Here is a 21,451-nt window from a genome sequence, read left to right on the forward strand (position 1 = left end):
CCAGGTCCCGCTCACCCACACCACCCCCTGCCTGAGCCGCGCCACTGCCGCCCTCGGCCGGCTATGTCTCGAGCCGAAGCTCAGAGTTCCCAGAAGCCCCGCTTCTCTCGAGGTTAACGTTCAGGACCCAAAAAGTAGAGCGTGGCCCCTGCCTGAGCACCTCATGAAGACTGAAACCGCCCGCGGCAAACCCGAGCCACCTGCCGGCCGCGGGGACAGTGGCAGCTCCGAGGCACCCTGCACTGGGCGGCTAAGCCCAGGAAACGGCTCTCACACACTCAGGCCGCGTCCGTCGCCTGGAGGTGACCTAAAGGACTTGGGGGGCGTCAACATAGGGGCACAGGTCAAGATGCTGCCCGTGACACCAGTGACCCCCCAGCACCAGTGTGAGTCCGGCTGCTCCACTTCCCATCCAGCTCCCAGCTGACGCGCCTGGGAAAGCAGCAGAAGATGGCCAGAGTGCTGGGGCCCTGCACTCACATGGCAGACCCGGATGGAGTCCGCCTGGCCCAGCCCCAGTCATTGCAGCCAGTTGGGGAGTGAACCAGCAGTTGGAAGATCTCTCTCTGTCTCTCCCCCCTCTCTCTACCTCTTTCAAAAGAAAATCTTTGAAAAATAAAGTGTATGGGAAGGCGTGGGTAGGTTCCGTGTGCTGTCAGTTTACATGAGGGCCCTGCACAGCCATGGACGTGGCATGGGGGGAGGGGCTGGAACCCATCCCCCACAGATGGGCAGAGACGGCTGCATTAAGTCACCAGGGCACCGCCGCAACTCCGAGGAACCCGTGGCTGCTGACTCCAGCCGGCCGCAGCCCCCAGCCCTCCGTCGGCAGTGCGCCATGTCTCCCTTTATACAATCACAAGAGACAAGGTGGACTAACCACGATCGCAGGCCATTTTATAAACCAGAACGCTGTCAACAGCAGTCAGAACCCACGAGTCACCTTCTCAAAAGCCACTGCCGAGCCTGGCATCCTCAGGTGGGGCAGCTACCCCGGGTCCCACTTCAACCCTGGCCAAGAGCTCGGGAGAGGCTCTGGTCCCACGACAACCCTGGCCAAGAGCTCGGGAGAGGCTCTGGTCCCACGACAACCCTGGCCAAGAGCTCGGGAGAGGCTCTGTGCCCCCCCAAGGGCACACGGTGCGCCCGCAGCTGGGCCGCCTCGGCGCCGTGTGTTCTGGAAAGCTCCCAAAGGCACGGTACCGGCCCTTGCTGTGTGCATCCTCAACCAACCAAAGCCCCCAGGGCTGGGGAGAGAGCCGGGGACCTCCTGGGCTGGGCCGCAGGGGTGGGGTTCCCTGCACAGGCAGGCAGCAGGCTCAGGGGCATCCTGGCAGCTGGGAGTCACAGACCTGCTGGGCTCCTTCTCCCAGGACACAGGGAGGGCTCAAAACTCAGGGGTCTGCAAGCAACACACAAACACAGCCCCAACTTGGAGAGCCTTCTCCAGGGCGCTGTGTAGACCCGGAGCCACTCAGCACACCAGGAGCACCCAACGTCAGGGCCCCAGCTGGAAGCTCCGGTCCCTCCACACGTGGGGTTCTGAAGCCGAGTGTGTCACTCGCGCTGGAGAAACCCCGAGAAGTGAGAGACGGAGGGGAGGGGGTGAGCCTGCCACACGGCAGGGGAAGGCACCTGCGAGGGACACTCTGAGCTCAGCCCACCAGGCGGCCTCAGAGATGAGGGGGAGGGCACGGCCCGCGGCAGAAAGGAACAGTGCTGCTGAGACACAGGGACTCACACGCACCGGCTCCTCACAGGTGCACACCCACACAGGTGTGCACTCACACGCACCGGCTCCTCACAGGTGCACACCCACACATGTGTGCACTCACACATACCTGCTCCTCACAGGATCACACCCACACAGGTGTGCGCTCACACGCACCTGCTCCTCACAGGTACACACCCACACAGGTGTGCGCTCACACGCACCTGCTCCTCACAGGATCACACCCACACAGGTGTGCACTCACACGCACCTGCTCCTCACAGGTGCACACCCACACAGGTGTGCGCTCACACACACCTGCTCCTCACAGGATCACACTCACACAGGTGTGCACTCGCACGCACTGGCTCCTCACAGGTACGCACTCACACAGGTGTGTGCTCATACACACCTGCTCCTCACAGGATCACACTCACACAGGTGTGCACTCGCACGCACTGGCTCCTCACAGGTACGCACTCACACAGGTGTGTGCTCACACGCACCTGCTCCTCACAGGATCACACTCACACAGGTGTGCACTCGCACGCACTGGCTCCTCACAGGTGCACACTCACACAGGTGTGCGCTCACACGCACCTGCTCCTCACAGGTGCGCACCCACACAGGTGTGCGCTCACACAACCTGCTCCTCACAGATGCACACCCACACAGGTGTGCGCTCACACACACCTGCTCCTCACAGGATCACACTCACACAGGTGTGCGCTCACACACACCTGCTCCTCACAGGTGCACACTCACACAGGTGTGCGCTCACACACACCAGCTCCTCACAGGTGCGCACCCACACAGGTGTGTGCTCACACGCACCTGCTCCTCACAGGTGCACACCCACACAGGTGTGCGCTCACACGCACCTGCTCCTCACAGGATCACACTCACACAGGTGTGCGCTCACACGCACCTGCTCCTCACAGGATCACACTCACACAGGTGTGCGCTCACACGCACCTGCTCCTCACAGGTGCACACTCACACAGGTGTGTGCTCACACGCACCTGCTCCTCACAGGTGCACACCCACACAGGTGTGCGCTCACACGCACCTGCTCCTCACAGGATCACACTCACACAGGTGTGCGCTCACACGCACCTGCTCCTCACAGGATCACACTCACACAGGTGTGCGCTCACACGCACCTGCTCCTCACAGGTGCACACCCACACAGGTGTGCGCTCACACGCACCTGCTCCTCACAGGATCACACTCACACAGGTGTGCGCTCACACACACCTGCTCCTCACAGGTGCACACCCACACAGGTGTGCGCTCACACGCACCGGCTCCTCACAGGTACGCACTCACACAGGTGTGTGCTCACACACACCTGCTCCTCACAGGTGCACACCCACACAGGTGTGCACAGCTGGGTGTGAAACTCATAGCTGCAGGTGCTACGCACACTCATACTCATGTGTGCACTCACACTCATTCATGCTTATACATGTACATTTAATCATACATGTGCACATTCACATGCAACGCACACTCGGGCTCACACTCCCACATGCATATTCAAGCTCACACGCATGTGTATTCCCACCCATACATGCCCACTCATGTGCCTATGTGTGCACTCACACACATGTACACTCACACATGCAGCTCACTGCAGTGTGCACACTCACACTAGCACTCGATTTGCACACACATTGAATCTTGCACACTCACACACATTTGCATGCTCACACTCTTACCAAGCCCTGACCTTCTACTAGTACCTAACAGGCCGCTCTCTGTCCCCAGTCTGGACTGTGACAGGGAGGACCCTGGCTCCCTGGCCCCCACCTCAGAGCTCCTGCCTCCTTCTGCCAGCAGGGTGGGTAACGAATTGGTGGGAGGATTCGTGGATGTGGCCAGCAAAGGAGGGGGAGGGGCGGCAGCAGGAGTGCTGTGATGAAGACAGGCGAGAGCAGCTGGACACACACGTGGGCAAGAGGAGCTGGGAGCCACCGGCCGTCCAAGCCTGGCTCCCGGCTCAGTTTCCTCATCTGCAGCACAGAGCAGAGCACCTGGTCCTCCGAGGGCCACACGAGGATCCTGAGGGCTGGCACGTAGCCTGGTGTGGGGCGGGCGTAGGAAGCTGTCCTGGTGCTGGGAGGGCGGCCAAGGTACACTATGCGTCACGGCTCTGGATAGGCGGGAAGGGGGTAAGACGGACAGGTGGAGGGACCAGCAGCGCTGCCAGCCCCGGGTGACTCTCCACAGAGGCCAGGGTGGGGCTGTGCGCCCCCGGGAGCCGGCACGTTGCTATGGCAGGTGACCGCCTGCCATCTGACGGGGCTGTGTTTGGGAAAGGAAACCGGGTGCCTAATCTTCCAGCCCATCGCCCGCCCGCAGGGTGGGGCGTCCTCCGCCCACGTCAGCCCCCCCACTCCGGGGCGGCCCCCACCCCAGCTCCGCCGGGGGTTACCGGCACTTCTCCGAGGGGATTCCCGCCCCCTCACAGGCCCCTGGCCACTCCAGGCCGCCCTTGGCTCTCATGACCTGCCTCGCTCAGTTTCAGGAGGGCCTTTCAATCCCACACCCGGGAGGGAGGATGACGGCTGTCCAGACATCACTCTGCCCGGGAGGCCCAAATCCGGCATCCTGGGGCTTCCTGCCTGGCCAGAGCCCAGCTGCCGAAGCAGGAAACCGACCATGGGGAGCACACGGGCCCTCTCCAGGCTGGGATGGGGCAGGAACAGCGGCCACCTGGACAGTGCCTGACTGGCCCGCAGGCCGCCCTGGGCTCCCAGCAGCGCCCACTGTGCAAAGCAGGGCTGGCGTGCTCCCCAAACGCCCACAACAGCTGCAGCTAAGCCTGAGCCAAAGCCGGGAGCTATGAACTCCATCCGGGTGTCCCGTACGGATGGCAGAGACGCACGCACCAGAGTTCTCCCCTGCTGCCTCCCAGGGCGCGCCTGTCGGGAAGCTGACCCCAGGTGCCCCAACACGGGATGTGGGCACGCCAGGCAGCACCTCAGCCGCTGTGCCCTACACCCGCCCATCACTGTGCCGTTGAAGGATGCTACGCGATCCCACGGCTCTGTGGGGCCAGGCTCCCCCCGGCCCCGCCCCACAGCACTTGAGCCCCGCCCGGTGCACACCTGTCACTGTCGAGCTGAGTACAGGTTCCAGGGTGTGGGCAGCACGCTTGTTTAACCTTCTGTGGGGACTGTTTCCAGGTGGGGCTGTTGTGAGAGCTGCCGGACCGGCGGTGGGCGGGGCTCTGGATCTGTCCCCGGGGGACCTGCTCTGGAACCTTCCTGCTTTTGTCTTTATGGGCTGTGGGGGTCACGGTGAGACCCGCTGCATGGAGCGACTGACCGGCAGCGTCCCCTCCTCCTCTGCCTGCTGTCCCCAGGGGCCACCTCAAGCTCACGGAAGCCTGGAGCACTGATCCCGCTTCATCAGAGCGGGTGCGGCTTTGGCTCCAGTGCCTGCTTTCTCCACGAAACGCTACTGGTCCTGGACGAAGACCAGCCACGCCCTCCAGCGTGGCCTGGACCAGACGAGGCCAGGTCAGCAGAGGAGGGGCCCTAAGACCCCAGCAGTCAGTCCCAACACGGGGGACTCCACCGGCTCCACCCAGCCACGTGTGGCCGGCTGGGGACTTGGGGCCCCCACAGCAACGACCCCAGTGTGTCAGTGCCCCTGTCTCTGCCCAACACCCGTGCCCCTCCAGCCCCCAGCCCAGGTGCTCCCCGTCTCTACCTTGGGTCTCCCAGCCGACCCCAGGGTGGCTCTCAGCAGCTCCCCCAGGGCCACTGGGCAGTGGATGGAGACACTGAGGCTGCCACTGGGCTGAGGCTCTGACCAGGCAAACACCAGGGACGGGGTCCAGGGCCAGCCCTCACAACAAAGAACAATCGGTCCCCACGTCAACAAAGGAGGAGGAGCCAGCTGATGGCCACGCCCCCTCCTGAGTCCCTGCTTCCTTCACCACGGCGAGATCACCCAGCAGAGTGGGCCTTGCCCGACGCCTCACAGCTGCCCGCGCTGCTCTGAGCTTGAAGCACACGTCCATGCACCCCTCCCCCACTCGCCACGCCACCACAGCTGGCCCAGATGTGGACCTGGACAGCACAACTGACTCTGGAAGATGATCCCTCGTGCCCTGGACGCCGTGACTGCCTGGATGCAGTGACCAGGGGCCACCTGCGTCTCCCAGGGTCCTATCAGGCCTCTGCACAGACGTGTGTGTCCTCAGCCCACTGAGGGCTCCCTGGGCAAGCTGTGGGGTCCCTGGCTATCCAACAAGACCCTCTCCAGGAAGGGCAGGAGGAGGCCCGTGTCAGGGCTACTCCCACAGGGAGCCCCTACGTCCACTCCAGGAGGCTCAGGGGGCTGGGGGGCTATAGACCCTGAAAATAAACCCCAAGATGACAACGGCCAAACCAAGGCTCAGAGAAAGATGCTGTGTACCAGGGACACGCTGCTGCTCAGGACAAGGGCGCCACGGTCACAAGGACCCAGAATCAGTCCCCACCCAGCTGGGCAGCAGTGGGAGAAGTGGATGAGGTGGCAGGGCTTGGCAGGAGGGGTGAGCGGGGCTCCACGCCTCCAGGCCTCAGAACAAGCATTTGTTAGGAGCCACCATTTGTTAGACGCCGCTGAGAGAGGCGCCAAGTCCGGCTGACAGCCCTGTGGTGCCCATTAAGACACCAAGGAAAGTAAACCCCAAGCCGCCATCCAACACCGACACCACGAAGAACCCTCCTCCCACGGGGCCACAGCCGGCTGCTCACTGGGCAAGGGGCAGGAGGGCAACACGGGCCGACAGGTGCAAGTGGCCGAGGCCTCTTCTCCTCACACTCAGCCCTCCCCAGGGGGCAGCTGTGTGCTGCCAGGGCCACAGCCCCCCCGGCAATGAGAACCAGTGCCCCGGCAGCTGGTCCCATCCCAGGTTCATGCAAACCTCTCTCATTATCCCCAAAATGCCACCCCAGCCGCATCAGAGCCTCCCGGGGCCCCATGAGGCTGGTTCCTCCAGGCTGCAGGGCCATCCGGTCCCTGCCCAGGGCCAGTGCTGGCCCACGACCACTGACATGCACACCACACTAGTGACCACTGCCTGGAGGCAGTCTGGGGTGACCAGGAGACACCGGCAAGTCCAGGGCAAGCTCAGAATAAGGGGCAGCCCTGGGAGGCAGAGGATGTGAGGGCCTGTGGGTGGGGAGCAGGTGGCAGGCCCCAGAGGGGGCACCACCCTGAGGTGTTGAGGAACCCCTATCTGCCGGGCAAGCTTAGGAGCAGCCCTGTGGAAATCCAGGACCGGGGGACCCTGGCTGGGCTCAGCCAGGAGTAGGCAAGGCCCTTGGAGACCCACGGGGGCCCTGGCGCCCCCTAGGTGGGGGGGACAGTGCTTTGCAGAATCACAGCCTAGCAAAGCAGATCATTTTGCTGTGAAAACCGACCACGTTTCTCCTTACAAGCCAAAAAAAAAAAAAAAAAAAAAAGACCCAGCAACATAAAGCGAAACCGCATACCCATACCTCCGTAGTGTGTCCTTGGAGAATGCCCAAGGCTCACGTTACAGCCGGCATGGCCGACCGGCCACCGAAGCCCAGGGGTTGTGGGCCACGGCAGCTGTGGCTCAATGAGCCCTTTCTCAGGCCCTGCCCCAGTGAAGGCTGTCCCTGGGGTCCCTGACTCCTCCCCCACCCTGGGCAGGGCCCAGCCCCCGGCCGACGGGAGCTTGTCTCCCGCATCCCTTGTCTCCCATATCCCTTTCCCAACAGCGAGCACTGTGTCACAGGTCCAGAGTGGGAAGCCGCCAGGGCCCGCCACAGGCCGCCCGGGGACCAGGGGGAGCGGCCCGGTGGGCGCCCGTCCTACCTTGTTGTAGTACTGCACCTGCACCGAGTGCCACCGCCCGTCACTCACGCCTCCGGGGACCTGCGGCGCCACGGTGGTCGTGGTCTCTCCTGTGTGGCGGGAGGGAGGTTTGAGAGAAAACAGGTGAGCGGCCTGCCGGGCGTGGGGGGTCAGGTGCCGTCACGGCCACGCCCACGCCCACGCCCCCCACCCCCGGCCCCTCTCCATCCAAATCAGGGCTTCTTTCCGACATCACAGGCAGAGGCTCCCGCAAGGAGAAGGGGGCCCCTCACAGCCCAGGCCTGGGAAGTGTCCCCGGCCGACCCAGCTGGCGTCTGCGTGCCCTATAGGCGGGACCAAGTCACCCCTCACCCAGGCGCCTGGGCCCCCAACCAGGCCCAGTCACTCTTCTCTGACCACAGAAGTCCTTCTTGCCCCTCACAGAGAAGAGGCAGGTGTGTGTGAGGGAGGGCAGGTGTTGGGGGCGGAGCCAACCAAGCCACTGAGGACCCCACTGCCCATGTCGGCGGCTTGACCATATCCGGAAGGGCTGGTCCGCGTTCATAACTCTTCTGCCCCCGGTACCGCAGGCTGCACAGTGAGGTCCCAGCCTACTTCACCTGTGCCTCTGTTTGGGGCGCGGATGTCGCTTCTCCCCCAAGAGCACCGGCAGGGCCGGCAGGCACAGCTGGCAGAGGGCAGGAGTTTCACCGTGCACAAGAGGACGGGGCTGACCCACACCAGGTCCCAGGCAGGCACTACCTTCCCCAGGTAACCGGTGGGGTGTCCGGAAACCAGGGCTGTGGGGCTGCGGCTCTGAGCCTGGGAGGGCAGCAGCTGCACCCTGTTCAGGAGCCGGCGGGCTCTGGCCACCTGTCCTACTGTGGTCAGCCGCGGTGCGAGTGCCCGTGTGTCTTCCCTGCATACAGAAAACCAGGCCCCGACCGCCGTACATGTGTGAATCGGTAGGGCCCAGGGCTCCAGACTCTGCCGCACTCGGAGCTGCCTGCAGCCGCCCTGGCACGCATGCAGGTAAGGGGAAGCCAGAGTAATTCACTCCTGAAAATCATTTGTGCCACAAACAGGGATGGAGAGACTGGAAGTCTGACACACTGGATACAAAGTCTTTCCCGACAACCTAGATGATGCAGTTTTAAATTTGTATTTACTTATTTGAAAGGCACAGGGAGGGACAGAGACAAGAGAGCACGCTTCCGTCTGCTCCCTAAAGGCCTGCAATGGCTGGGACGGAATTCCGGAGCTGGGATCTCAACCCAGGCCTCTCACCAGGGTGGCAGGGACAGAGTTATTTGAGCCACAGCCTCCCCGAGTCTGCATCGGCAGGAGGCTGGAATCGGGAGCTGGGTCTCTAACCCACACAGGCCAACAAGGACACAGCGGTCCTAAGAGGTTATCTTGGACGGTTGTGTCGGTATCTTTAATCCACTTTACTGATGGCCCAGCGTCTGGAGTGCAAGCTGTCAGGAAGCCTCCCCGTGCTCAGACAGGCACAGCCACCGTGCACCTGACCCTCTCCCACTCGGCGGACTCCTAGACGCAGAACTGGGGTTCCGAGGGGAGCCGACCGGCCTCTGGCGTGCCGCGGAGGGCGGGCCCTACCTGCCGAGAAGGTGAGCTGCACCTGCTCCTCCACCACCTCCAGGGCGATGAAGTCGTGCTTCTCGTTAAAGCGGCCGTTGTAGAGCAGCAGGGCGTTCCTCTCGCGTGTGGCAAACCTGCGGGGCCGAAGGGAAGCAGGGCACCGTGAGTGCCCGGGCCCCGGCAAGGCCTGGGAGCGACAATCCAGCCAGGGGAGGGCGGGCACCGGGGGCCCTGATACGGGACGGACACCCACCCCCAGCCCTCATTCTTCAGGGGACAGCTGTCAGTCCAACGAACCTGGGTAGCCAAGCTCTCAGGAAGAAGCAAACCGTGTCCCGGGGGCCGGAGAACAGGACAACCCCACGTGTACGGGGTTCTACACCTGCTCCTAGCAGCAGAGCCCCTGCTGGGCGCACCAGGGCACGGGGACTTTGTCATGGGCACTCCCGCAGGGCCTCCCTCCCCCTTGCACCCCAGCCACACTAGTGTCTATAATAAAACGCCCCAGAGCCCACAGCAGGGTGTGGTCGGCACGAGCACTCAGCAAGGTGTGGAGAGAAGCGGGCGGACAAAGGCGTACACGCTCACAAGCGACAGACCCACAGAACTTAGAGAGCAAAAGCCGCTTGTGCTGAGGACAGATAATCGCTCTCCCAGGAGCCTTCCCCAGCCTGCGGTCCTGCGGGAGCCCGCTCCACAGGACCCGGGTCCCCGACATCACCTCCCCCACCCCCGGTCTCCCCGACATCACCTCCCCCACCCCCGGTCTCCCCGACATCACCTCCCCACCCCCGGTCTCCCCGACATCACCTCCCCACCCCCGGTCTCCCCGACATCACCTCCCCCACCCCCGGTCTCCCCGACATCACCTTCCCCACCCCCGGTCTCCCCGACATCACCTCCCCCACCCCCGATCTCCCTGACATCACCTTCCCCACCCCCGATCTCCCTGACATCACCTCCCCCCCCCCGGTCTCCCCGACATCACCTTCCCCACCCCCGGTCTCCCCGACATCACCTCCCCCACCCCCGGTCTCCCCGACATCACCTTCCCTACCCCCAGTCTCCCCGACATCACCTCCCCCACCCCCGATCTCCCCGACATCACCTCCCCACCCCCGGTCTCCCCGACATCACCTTCCCCACCCCCGGTCTCCCCGACATCACCTCCCCACCCCCGGTCTCCCCGACATCACCTTCCCCACCCCCGGTCTCCCCGACATCACCTCCCCACCCCCGGTCTCCCCGACATCACCTCCCCCACCCCCGGTCTCCCCGACATCACCTTCCCCACCCCCGGTCTCCCCGACATCACCTCCCCCACCCCCGGTCTCCCCGACATCACCTTCCCCACCCCCGGTCTCCCCGACATCACCTCCCCCACCCCCGGTCTCCCCGACATCACCTTCCCCACCCCCGGTCTCCCCGACATCACCTCCCCCACCCCCGGTCTCCCCGACATCACCTCCCCCACCCCCGGTCTCCCCGACATCACCTCCCCCACCCCCGGTCTCCCCGGTGGGCTTCAACAGCCCCTGCAGAGGAAGAGAGGGAGCTGCTCTCTGGCCGTGGGGTGGGATTTTGGCCTTTCTCACACAGCAAGGGGTCTGCCTGAACCAACCTCGAGCCCCCACCTCCGACTTCTTCTCCATCTGGGCCTGGGACGCCCTCCATTTACAATGCCAGCAAGAACCAGTGGCAAAAAGTACTCTCACTGGCCGGCGCCGCAGCTCACTAGGCTAATCCTCTGCCTGCGGCGCCGGCACCCTGGGTTCTAGTCCTGGTTTGGGCGCCGGATTCTGTCCCAGTTGCTCCTCTTCCAGGCCAACTCTCTGCTGTGGCCTGGGAGGGCAGTGGAGGATGGCCCAAGTGCTTGGGCCCTGCACCTGCACGGGAGACCAGGGGGAAGCAGCTGGCTCCTGGCTTTGGATTGGCGCAGCGCGCTGGCCATAGCAGCCATTAGGGGGGTGAACCAATGGAAAGGAAGACCTTTCTCTCTGTCTCTATCTCTCACTAACTCTGCCTGTCAAAAAAAAAAAAAAAAAAAAAAGTACCCGCACTGCAAGCTTTGGGGTGGGCAGGGCGTCGCAGGGGCCTGACAGGGACTGGGACCCAGGCTCATCCCCCGAACTCAGCCCGCTGGGTGCCACCTGCTCCCAGTGTGTCAGGGCTCGGGGTCCCACCCACTGCCGGGGGCGCGGGAGTGGAGAAGGGGCCCCAGGCCGAGGGGAGGGCTGGAGTGAAAAGAGGAAAAGCCGGGAAACAGAAACCACGGCTGGGAGGGGGCGGGGGCAGGAGCAAGGAACAAAGAGCGGTGGGGAAAGGCGAGCCCACTGGGAGCCGCGCTTGGCAGACAGAGCCCAGAAAGAGGAGACGGCCGCAAAGAAACCCCCGGAACAAAAGCAGCCGGGGCCCCGGGGCTTGGGGAGGCCCCACCCCAAGGTATAAGGTTCTCGGGAAGAAGTTTAGGCTCTGAGTGACAGCCACCAACCCGCCCCGGGGACATCGACCGCAGGCCGCGTCCCTCCAATGACCCTGCAGGTGCCAACGGCACCCCATTCAACAACACCCTTCCCACCCCCTCTGCTGCACGTGCCCCTCCCCCACCCCACCCACGCCTCTGGTGGCCACCTTTAGGGTCTTCCTCCAGTGGGTCAGCCAAGGACTGTGGGCCACAGTAGCTGGGCCCTGACTCCATATGTGGCATAACCACAGCCCAGAACCCACGCCAGCCACATGTCCCCACGCCAGGCACGGGGGCTGTGTCTGACGGACGGGAGGGGGCTCGGGGTCAGAAACCCAGCAGGGCCGGTGTGGTGCAGCTACCGCTCGCCATGCCAGCATCCCCTACCAGAGTCGGTTCGCATCCTGGCTGCTCCGCTTCCGATTCCAGCTCTTTGCTAATCCCCTGGGAGGCAGCAGGTCAGGGCCCAAGCACATGGGCCCCCGCCACCCACGTGGGAGACCAGGGTGGAGCTCCTGGCTCCCGACTGCAAAGTGGCCCAGCCCTGGTCATTGTGGTCACTTGGGGAATGGACCAGCAAACAGAGGGAAGATAACTGTCACTCTCTCATTCTCTGTCACTGCTTTACAAATACTTTCTAAAAAAGATTTAATTAATTAATTATTTATTTAAAAGGCAGAGTGACAGAGAGAGGGAGGAAGACAAAAAGAGATTTTCCACCTGTTGGTTCACTCCCCAGATGGCTGCAACGGCCAGGGCTGAGCCAGGCTGAAGCCAGGAGCCAGGAGCTTCTTCTGGGTCTCCCACGTGCGTGCTGGGGTCCAAGCACTCGGGCCATCCTCCACTGCTTTCCCAGGCCATCAGCAGGGAGCTGGATTGGGAGTGGAGCAGCTGGGACCTGAACCGGTGCCCATATGGGGTGCTGACATTGCAGGCAGTGGCTTTACCTGCTATGCCACAGTGCCAGCCACCCAAATAAGTTGTTAAAAATAAATCTTTAAAAAAAAAAAAAAAAGAAAGAAAGAAAGACATCAACAAGCACCCAGGGAACACCTGCGGTCAGACGCGCGGCAGCCGGGCCCAGGCTCTCACTAAAGTCAGTCCTGAAAACAGGGAGACCCGGAAGACGCTCAGAGCCGTCTACCAATCAGGTGCAGTCTGGGGCGCACGCACCGGCGCAGGGGCATCAGAGCAGACGCGGCAGCCCGCCCAGGGCGGCCCCACCTGCTGGCCTTGTGGCCTCTGCCAAGTCCTGCAGCCCCTGGGTGCCTCCAGCCCCTTCCTATGAGACGGATGAGAGTAGCCCCACTGCACAGATTCTGCGAGAAGGGCTCTGCGGCCCACGGCGAGCAGGGCAGGAAGCCTTCCTGGAGGAGGCATCTGCCTGGTGCTACGCAGCCCAGGGGCTGGACTGTGGGGCCTCTCAGCAGAGCGGAGTGGTGGATCTCCAGGCCACTGGGGCAGAGGTCTGTGGTCTCTGTACAGCTCCTGGCAGGCTGAGCCCTGCTCAGAATTCCTGGAACCCTCAGCCTGAAACAGCCAAAGTCCTCTGCCCTGGAGAGCTGGGGATGTCCCCCAACATCTCCAAGGCCACAGGCTCATGGGGGGCAGTGGACAGAGGCGCCACACATGCACACGACTGCCAGCTGACCACTCCCTGACCACAGGGTGTCTGGAGGGCAGGGACACAGGACGCGAGCCCCCAGGAGCTCAGGCTGGTGGGTGGACAGAGACCCCGACAGAGCCTGGACCTCTGCGTGGTGAGGACAACAGCACAGCTGTCCATCAGCTTGAAGCTAGGCGTCCAAGGGCGTTATTTCAAGGTCTGAAAAAAAATATGAACCTGCCCTGGGGACTCCAGCTTCACGGAACAGCTGGGCGAGCAGGACGACAGCCAGGTCAGGGAACCCAGCACGGGCTCCACCCCATGCAATGCGGCCACGACAGGGACCAGGTGCAGGACCTGCTCGCCAGCCAGGGCCCACGTCTGGACCTCTGCAGAGTGGCAGTGGACGGGACTGGGGCTCCCAGCCAGGGATGTCAGAGGCCCCAAGGCAGCGTGACCCGGCCGCCCAGCCCGTGCTGGAATGCTCCGTGCCTGGCCGGGGTCAGGGAGGGCTTCTTAAGGGCCTCACTGGAGATCGCCTGGGGGCCAGCCGGCCACCTGCACCCCCTGCCTTGTGGGGCAGGGCCCAGGGGCGGAGCCTGCTCTGTCCAGGCTGAGACCCCAGTGTACAGGGAGCAGAGCTCGGGACATGGGAGGCAGCGCACACCCTGCAGAGACCCTCAACGCCAGCACCAAACCACCAAACAAAACGGGTGCTACTCTACTCCGCTAAGCCTGCTAGGACTCTACAACAGAAACGATAGCTTTTTAAAATTTAATTAAATCTAAAGTCTCAGAAAAGCAGATGCAAAAGTTAACACAGCCCCAGCACACTGCAAGCCCCTGTCTTCCCGCCAGGGACCGGGCACCCAGGGCTGCAGGGGCCGAGCTGCTGCCCTCGGCTACGCCAGCACGGCCGCCCCGAAGCCCAGGCCTGCGGCTCCTTCTCCCCGGGCTCAGAAAGACCCACCGGTGCCTGGTTGCTCTGCTACCCCCATCTCCAGAGTCATCCGCGTCTTCGAACAAGGGGTTCCCCGGTTTTAATTCAGCTGGGACCCCAGCCGTTGCCACGACCCTCACGTCCTCCTGGGAAGGAGGAGAACTTGGGGGCGGGGAGGGCACACTTACGTGAGCGTGATGGTGAAGTGGAAGCGCTGTCGCAGGCCGCGGAAAGTGACGAAGGACTGAGGCGGGAAGCTCCGGGTGCTGACCTCGCAGTAGGGCCGCTCGAACTCGCCGGGCGGGCACACGCAGTGGAAGCCGCCAACAAGGAGGTTCACGCACGTGCCCCCGTTCTTGCACACGCCGTTGGCACAGCGGCCTGAGCGGGCGTTCACCTCACAGTGCTCCCCTGGAGGGTGAGAGGCGGAGGGGAGAGGGGGTCACGTGTGGCCGGGGCACAGCACGGGGGCTGTCACAGCTCCCTCACCACACCTCCCACCCAGACCTGTCACACAGCCCGGTAAGTGCTGGGTTCTGACTCACTTCTAACTCCATCTGTCTCTCATCAGCCTGTGCACCTGCTGAGGGCCCGGCACCAGGGTGGTCCCCACAGCCTGATCTGTCACGCGACAAGAAGGTTCTGGAAGCTTTCCTAGAGTGACCAACTCCACCCCTTCAGCCCCGAGAGACCAATAGGGGTTGGAGTCTCTTATGCTGGGTGGATGGACCCAGCTGCCTCTGGACTGGCTGGTGTTTGGGCTGGGAAGTCCTGGATGCAACCCACAGAGCCCCGTGCTGCCTCCTGCTCCACTGCTTCACAGGGTGGGCACCAGCCAGGGACCCCGCCCAAGCCATCTTGGGACTTCTAACAACCAGGAAGTCACCCAGCTCCCAGCCAGAGTCGGTCCCAGCCCCTGACGCTTAAGTGAAACAACTTGGAACAAATGCATGACTTGTACATCCCCAAACCCTCACACTGGAAGTCACACGGCCCCCAAGTAGAAGCCTGTGCACCCCCCAGGAGAGACGGCCTCAGCTGCAGGGCCCAGGAGGCCCCCAGCCAGCTCCAGGCGAGCAGCCCTGCCTCCTTCCGCAGTGGCTGCCTGGTGTCCCTCGCGGAACCACATCAGCCATAGATCACGCGTTTCTCCCCTCCACCCCGCCAGGCACAGCAGGTGCTTGTGGGCTTCCTGATGGCAAATAACTTCTCAGTCAACGCCTTCGGCGAGCCTTAAGGCCCCCTAATGGTGCCACACAAACAGCACACACAGCTGAGGTTTGGGTGGCCAATCCACATGTGTGCAAACCCACACTGCGCCAACACAGAGGAGAGGGGGTGAGGGTAACATCCAGGTCAGCACAAGATTTGGCATCATCGGCTGCCGCTTATGGAGCACTGATTCGAGTCCCGGCTGCTCCACTTCCAATCCAGTTCCTTGCTAAGGCGCCTGGGAAAGCAGCGGAAGATGCCCAGGTCCTTGGGCTCCTGCACCCACGTGGGGGACCCCGATGGAGTTCCTGGCTCCATCCTGGACCAGAGTTGGCTACTGCAGCCATCTGGGGAGCGAACCAGCAGAGGAAAGACCTCTCTCTGCCTTTCAAATAAGTCTCTGTTTAAAAAAGCAGCCCATTCGGATAGCAACTCAAACAAACCGAGTGAAAACCCTTCGAAGTTGCACTGGGTTGCTGTAGCAAATTGCCTTGGCGGATGCTCGCTGCTCAGCCCACAGGCTGCAAGGCAGTGACCAGGCGTGGCTGGCGAGGACCCTGGTGAGGGCGGCTCTGTCCCTCTCCCTACAAGGACCCCGTCCCTGTCGGCCACGGCCGCATCCTCATGACCTCATTCAGCCTCGGCTTCCCCCTTACAGGCCCCTCCCCACAGTCCCACCGGCTCAGGGCAGACAGCTCAGCCCGCAGCAGGCACGAATGGACAGTGGGATCTGAAGACTGGACGCTGATCACCAAAGACTTGGTCAGCGACATTTGGAACAGAAACAAAGGAGGGAGAGGCTGCCGAGCGTGGGGGCCGTGGCGTGCTCTCATGCTCTGATGTAGAACTTCCCGGCCACCCCGGGGGAGCTGGCTGGCCTGGCTCACCGCGCAGACCCTGCCCACGGACCCCCACCCCAGTACCCTCGGCACGAGAGGCTGCCTCGCCCAGACAGGGTGGGCCAGCCCCAAGGTCAGGCCAGCTTCAAAGTGAGCTGTGGGCTGGGCTGGGCTGGGACCTGGGGCAGTCACGTGGCCACTGGAGTCCCTCTGCCCTGGCCAGCACCTGCCTGACCCCAGGCATGGCCCACAGGCCCCCTAGAGACCCCTGCCGCATCACAGCAGGTGCCCCGAGCCGTGTACCCCTGGGAACCGCCCAACCTCCCCCACATGCCACACATGCAGGGCTCAACCACCCTACAGGGGTCTATGTGTGCACACACACACACACACACACACGTGTGACCCACATGCACTCACAATACCTGCACGCTCATCCACATCAACTCACACATACATGTATGTAAGCACATGGTCACACGTGAGTGCACACACCCATACCTGCACGCCTCAGTCCCGCGTGTGTCCACACCGGCACACGCACCCCCACACGCACTGTCCCACTGAGCAGCCTGCAGCCTCATCTGTCCCCTGAGAGAACTGAAGTGAGAAGCCCCGGGTGCACCTCCCTACGTTCAGACCCTCAGGCCCTGGCATTGCCGCTGTACACAGGCAATCCTCCGAGTGCTGGCTGGCGCAGCTCCCGCTCAGCACACCCCAGGAAGACCGAGCCCCTTCCAGGGAGGCCGGTGCAAGCCCTGCGTCTGCAGCCCTGGGAATCCAGGCCAGGGTGCATGCAAGTGTCCAAACACCCTCAGCTCAGCCCAGCCCTGCTCCTACCCCAGGGCCCCCAGGCCAGCCAGGGCCTCGCCCAGCACAGTCCAGCTCCTGCCCCCTCCTGCGTACTGAGGGCTCCCTGCTTCCCCCAAGCCTGGGACCTCCGCAGAGAGACCCAGACAGAGGCTGGCCATGTGCGGCCAGCTCCTCTCTCCCACGTGGAAGGCGAGGCTTTGAGTTCCAGCTTCCACGCTGTTTTCAGCAGCTACGAGGCCAGAACAGATGTCATGTAGACGACAGAAAGGCAGGGGTGTCTTGCCTCACAGGGTCCCGTGCGCAGGGACACCACAGTCCAGAGTGGCCTTGAGAGCGTCCAGTGTCCCCCAGGGGGTCGGGATGAGGGTTGGGAGCTCTTCTGTCCCCCCGTTAAAAATTATTATTTTTATTTGAAAGGCAGAGAGAGAGAGAGAGCTTCTACCCACTGGCCCATTCCCCAAACACCTGCCACAGCCAGGGCTGGGCCAGCCTAAACCAGGAGCCCAGAACTCCATCCAGGTCTCCCACATGGTGGCAGGGCCCAAGCACTTGAGTCACCACCTGCTGCCTCCAGGCTGTACGTCAGCAGGAAGCTGGACTGGAAGCGGAGCCAGAACTCCGAACCCAGGCACTCCAAGACCGGCTGCAGGCGTCCCTGGCGGCGTCTCAACCCCTGGGCCCACGTGAAGGGCTCTGCTAGGGCTGCAGGAAGTCGCTGGTTCGCTCTGTTTTTCAATGAGGCAGTTCCTTCCTCCCTCCCCTGCCCCACCCTCCCTCCTCCTTTCCTTTCACTCCCTCTCTCTCTTCCCCAGCAGGTGGCAGGGTTAGGTCCAGAGCAGATGACCACACACTGGGGGCCCCAAGCCACAGTTCTGGAGCCCAGGAGCCTGAGGGCAGGCGTGGGCCAGGCCCTACCTATTGCTGACTGCGGGGAGAAGGACGAGCAGAGACCAGAGGCTGGGGAGAGGTGTGGGGAGAGGGAACCAGGCAGCCCCTTCCCAGCCCACCCAACCCATCCCACCCAGACCTCCCCTCCCCCATCTGGGCTGGGTCTCACCATCCGTCCAAGCCCAGAGCCTCGCAGCCACCCTACCACCCTCCTTGTGCCCCTCAACGCTCCCACTGTGGTCTCCCTGAGTCGGGGCCTCCGTGCTGGTGGGCGGCACCTGCATCTGCACCTGTACCCTACAGCGCCCTCCTCGCAGGCCCCCAGCTGCCACGCAGATCTGCTTGCTCTTCACAGGACCCTGGCAGAGCTCTGCAAACACTGGCCTCATGTGTCAAGGCCACTGGCTCAGAGCCCCTCTGCTCCGTGCCCACCCACCTGCCGCAGGCCTCCGGCTCGGGCCCACATACTCACACCACCAGCCGCACTGTCTCCCTCCTCCTGGGGTTGTCCAGGACGAAGCCAGGCCCACAGGGGTCCTGCACCTGCTCTGCAGAAGTTCACCATCACCAGTGGTGACAGCCGACAGCCACCGGGCCCAGCTGCCTCTTTCCTGGCCTCTACCTGTGGCTCCCGGTGCCTGCAGGGCACCCACATCCTCTCCCCGTGCCTGCCTCCCGTGGGCACTCCCCTCCTCAGAAGCCCCACCACCTCCTGTGCAGGTTCGGTCACCAAGACCTCTGCTGCCTCCCCAGCGCTGACCCAGCCCGAGCTGCCCCTGCCTGTGCACCTGTCCCCTGCCATCTGTCCCCAGGCCCTGTGAGGTCAGCTGCAGCGTCTGCTTGGGGCCAAGTCTGAAAGTGCCCAGCACCCAGCAGGGGCCCACAGACACCTGCAAGGCGCCGGGCACAGGGCAGCGGCCGGCTGGGAGGGGTGTCTCAGGAAAGCCGGGGACGCGGCAGAGGTGGGTGCATGCCGTGGGATGAAGTCTTGGAATGCCAGTGCCCCTCCCTGCCCCAGGCCCACGTTAAAGCCTGTTTCCTGCTGGTGAAATCACAGAGTCTACGTAATTCACATCCTGGTCCGAACAGTGCAACCCGGGGTGGCCGCAGGAGTCGCTTCACGGTTAAGCATGAGTGCTGTGGACACTCGGGCTTCAGACAACTGGGAGAGGCCGTGACCAGGCTCGGGGCCATCACTTGGGCCTCCGGGGGCCTGGGGAGCCCTTGCTGGCTTTGCTGCCGGATGCTGCGTGGCCACTCCTGCCAATTTGCTTACAGCACGGAGCAGGCAGCCAGCTACCTGAGCAGGTGCAGGGCGGGGGTGGGGGGAGTGCTGGCAAACACCCAGCGCCCAGCCCCAGGGGCCAGGGGGCCTGAGTCGCGGCGTCCAGAGTCTGCAAACGCTCCCCACGGCCAGCTGCAATGAACGACGTGGCCAGCCAGACGTGCTTCCCAAAATCCTCCGGTTCAAGGCGCCTCGTCGGGCTCTCGGTGACCTCCTCGTCCTCGCAAGCACTCTCGGAGGTGCTCCCTGTCTGATCACTCTTCCTCTAGGGATTCCCACTCAGAATCCAGCACCTGCCGGTCATCCCACACGCAGGCAGGCCTCCAGCCCCGTCCCCATGCCTCAAGGTGGTGCTCAACAGGGTGCCAAGTTCCCTGCAAACACGCAGCCCCAGACAGAAGTTCTAGAAAGGATCCCGGCAGAGAACTGTTCCTAACAGCAAAATTCAAGCTCCCAGGCGCTGAGATCCAGGGTCAGGTCCCTGCAGCCTCACAGGGGGCACAGTCACGAGGCATCTGTCCCCCATCACCCAGGCTTTAGTCCAGGAGGGAGGGACACTGTCCGGAGCCGTCAGCCATCAGGTGGAGAAGCGTGGGGTCCCCTAGAAAGGCCCCATTTTGCAGGGCTTAAGCAAACAGCATACCTGCAACAGGTAGGGCCCGTGAGCACCTGGCAGGGTCTGCAAACAAGGAAGGGGGCATTGGCAGGGGGCAGAGCCCAGGCCAGGGTAGCTGGGAGGCAGGGAGGGGGAGATGGTGGTGTGGACCCCACCCCCACCCTTCCCGCCCCCGAGCCTGCTGAGAAAAATTCAGAACTCGCCTCGGGGGTGGGAGATGAGGATTTGGGCTGGGGCCCAGTGGGCAGGGCTGCGGGGGCCTCGCAACTCGGATCCTCGGGACAGGGTAGGGCGGCTGAAGGTTTGCCAACTTGAGTTTTTAAGTAAATACAAAGACAATCCCCTTCTAGCCCAGAAATAGCTAAGGGCTTTAAACTAGAAAAACGAGAATTTCTAAAGGCAACAAGAGGGACAGGGGCAGGAAGCACAAAAGCACCGGGGAGCCTGAGGTTCGAGCAGAATTAAAGGGGACACGGCTGCAGGGGGCAGCGCGGGAGGCAGCCCCGAGACCCGGACGCAGGTGCAGAGGCGCCCGGGGCCTCTCCCCTCCCCCACTCACACACACACACGCGCACACACCTATGTTGTCTCACATACATATGTGCACACATGGACACATACACACACCCCAGGTCATCTCGCACACATACACCCCTAGGTTATCACACGTGTATACACATACATCATACCTATGTCATCTCAAACACATATGCACACATGGTGGTTTCATACACACCCCTAGGTCAGCAGATACACACACACACACACACACACGTGTGCCCTGAGGACAACCTGTCAGAGGGCTCGGAGGTGACCTGGGGTCAGGACTCAGATGCCGCATCTCAACACAGGAGACGCAACAGCTGGGCTCCCGGCACAGGCGTCTCGTCCACAGACGGCACAACTCGGGGTGGGGGTGGGGGGGCGCGGAGTCTCTGAGGGGAGGTGGACATCAGAAACGATGAAACATTGTACCTGCACGCCCCCACCACCCACTGATTCATCACAGACCCATGGAGCCACCCTTCTGCCACCACCTATCCACCCATCCACCTATCCACCACCTATCCACCACCTATCTACCCATCCACCCATCCACCCATCCACCCAGTCACCACCCATCCACCACCTATCTACCCATCCACCCATCCACCCATCCACCCAGTCACCACCCATCCACCCATCCATCCATCCACCACCCATCCACCACCTATCCACCACCTATCCACCCATCTACCACCTATCCACCCATCCACCCATCACCACCTATCCACCCATCCACCCATCACCACCTATCCACCCATCCACCCATCACCACCTATCCACCCATCCACCACCTATCCACCACCTATCCACCCATCCACCCATCACCACCTCTCCACCCAACCACCCAGTCACCACCTATCCACCCATCCACCCATCACCACCTATCCACCCATCCATCCACCACCCATCCACCCACCCATCCACCACCTATCCACCACCTATCCACCCATCCACCTATCCACCACCTATCCACCCATCCACCCAGTCACCACCTATCCACCCATCCACCCATCACCACCTATCCACCCATCCACCATTCACCGTCCACCCAGTCACCCACCCGTCTGCCTCCCACCCATCCAGCACTCACGCGTCTTCCCGTCTAC

General features: G+C 62.9%; 1 protein-coding gene across 4 annotated transcripts in view; it reads right to left on the reverse strand.

Moving 5' to 3' along the window:
- Positions 1 to 21,451, reverse strand: part of CELSR1 (cadherin EGF LAG seven-pass G-type receptor 1) — a 116,983-nt gene that overhangs the window by 42,688 nt on the left and 52,844 nt on the right. For all 4 annotated transcript variants that reach the window (XM_051828133.3, XM_089307771.1, XM_051828136.3 and 1 more), the window contains exons 3-5: positions 14,335 to 14,557; positions 9,155 to 9,270; positions 7,556 to 7,644 (exon numbers count right to left, since the gene is read on the reverse strand). In XM_051828133.3, coding sequence (XP_051684093.3) covers positions 7,556 to 7,644; positions 9,155 to 9,270; positions 14,335 to 14,557 — 428 coding nt within the window. The remainder of the gene's footprint in view (positions 1 to 7,555; positions 7,645 to 9,154; positions 9,271 to 14,334; positions 14,558 to 21,451) is intronic.

This window comes from Oryctolagus cuniculus, chromosome 11 (genome assembly GCF_051225735.1).
Source record: "Oryctolagus cuniculus isolate XC-2025 breed Fujian yellow rabbit chromosome 11, ASM5122573v1, whole genome shotgun sequence".
Lineage (NCBI taxonomy): Eukaryota > Metazoa > Chordata > Mammalia > Lagomorpha > Leporidae > Oryctolagus > Oryctolagus cuniculus.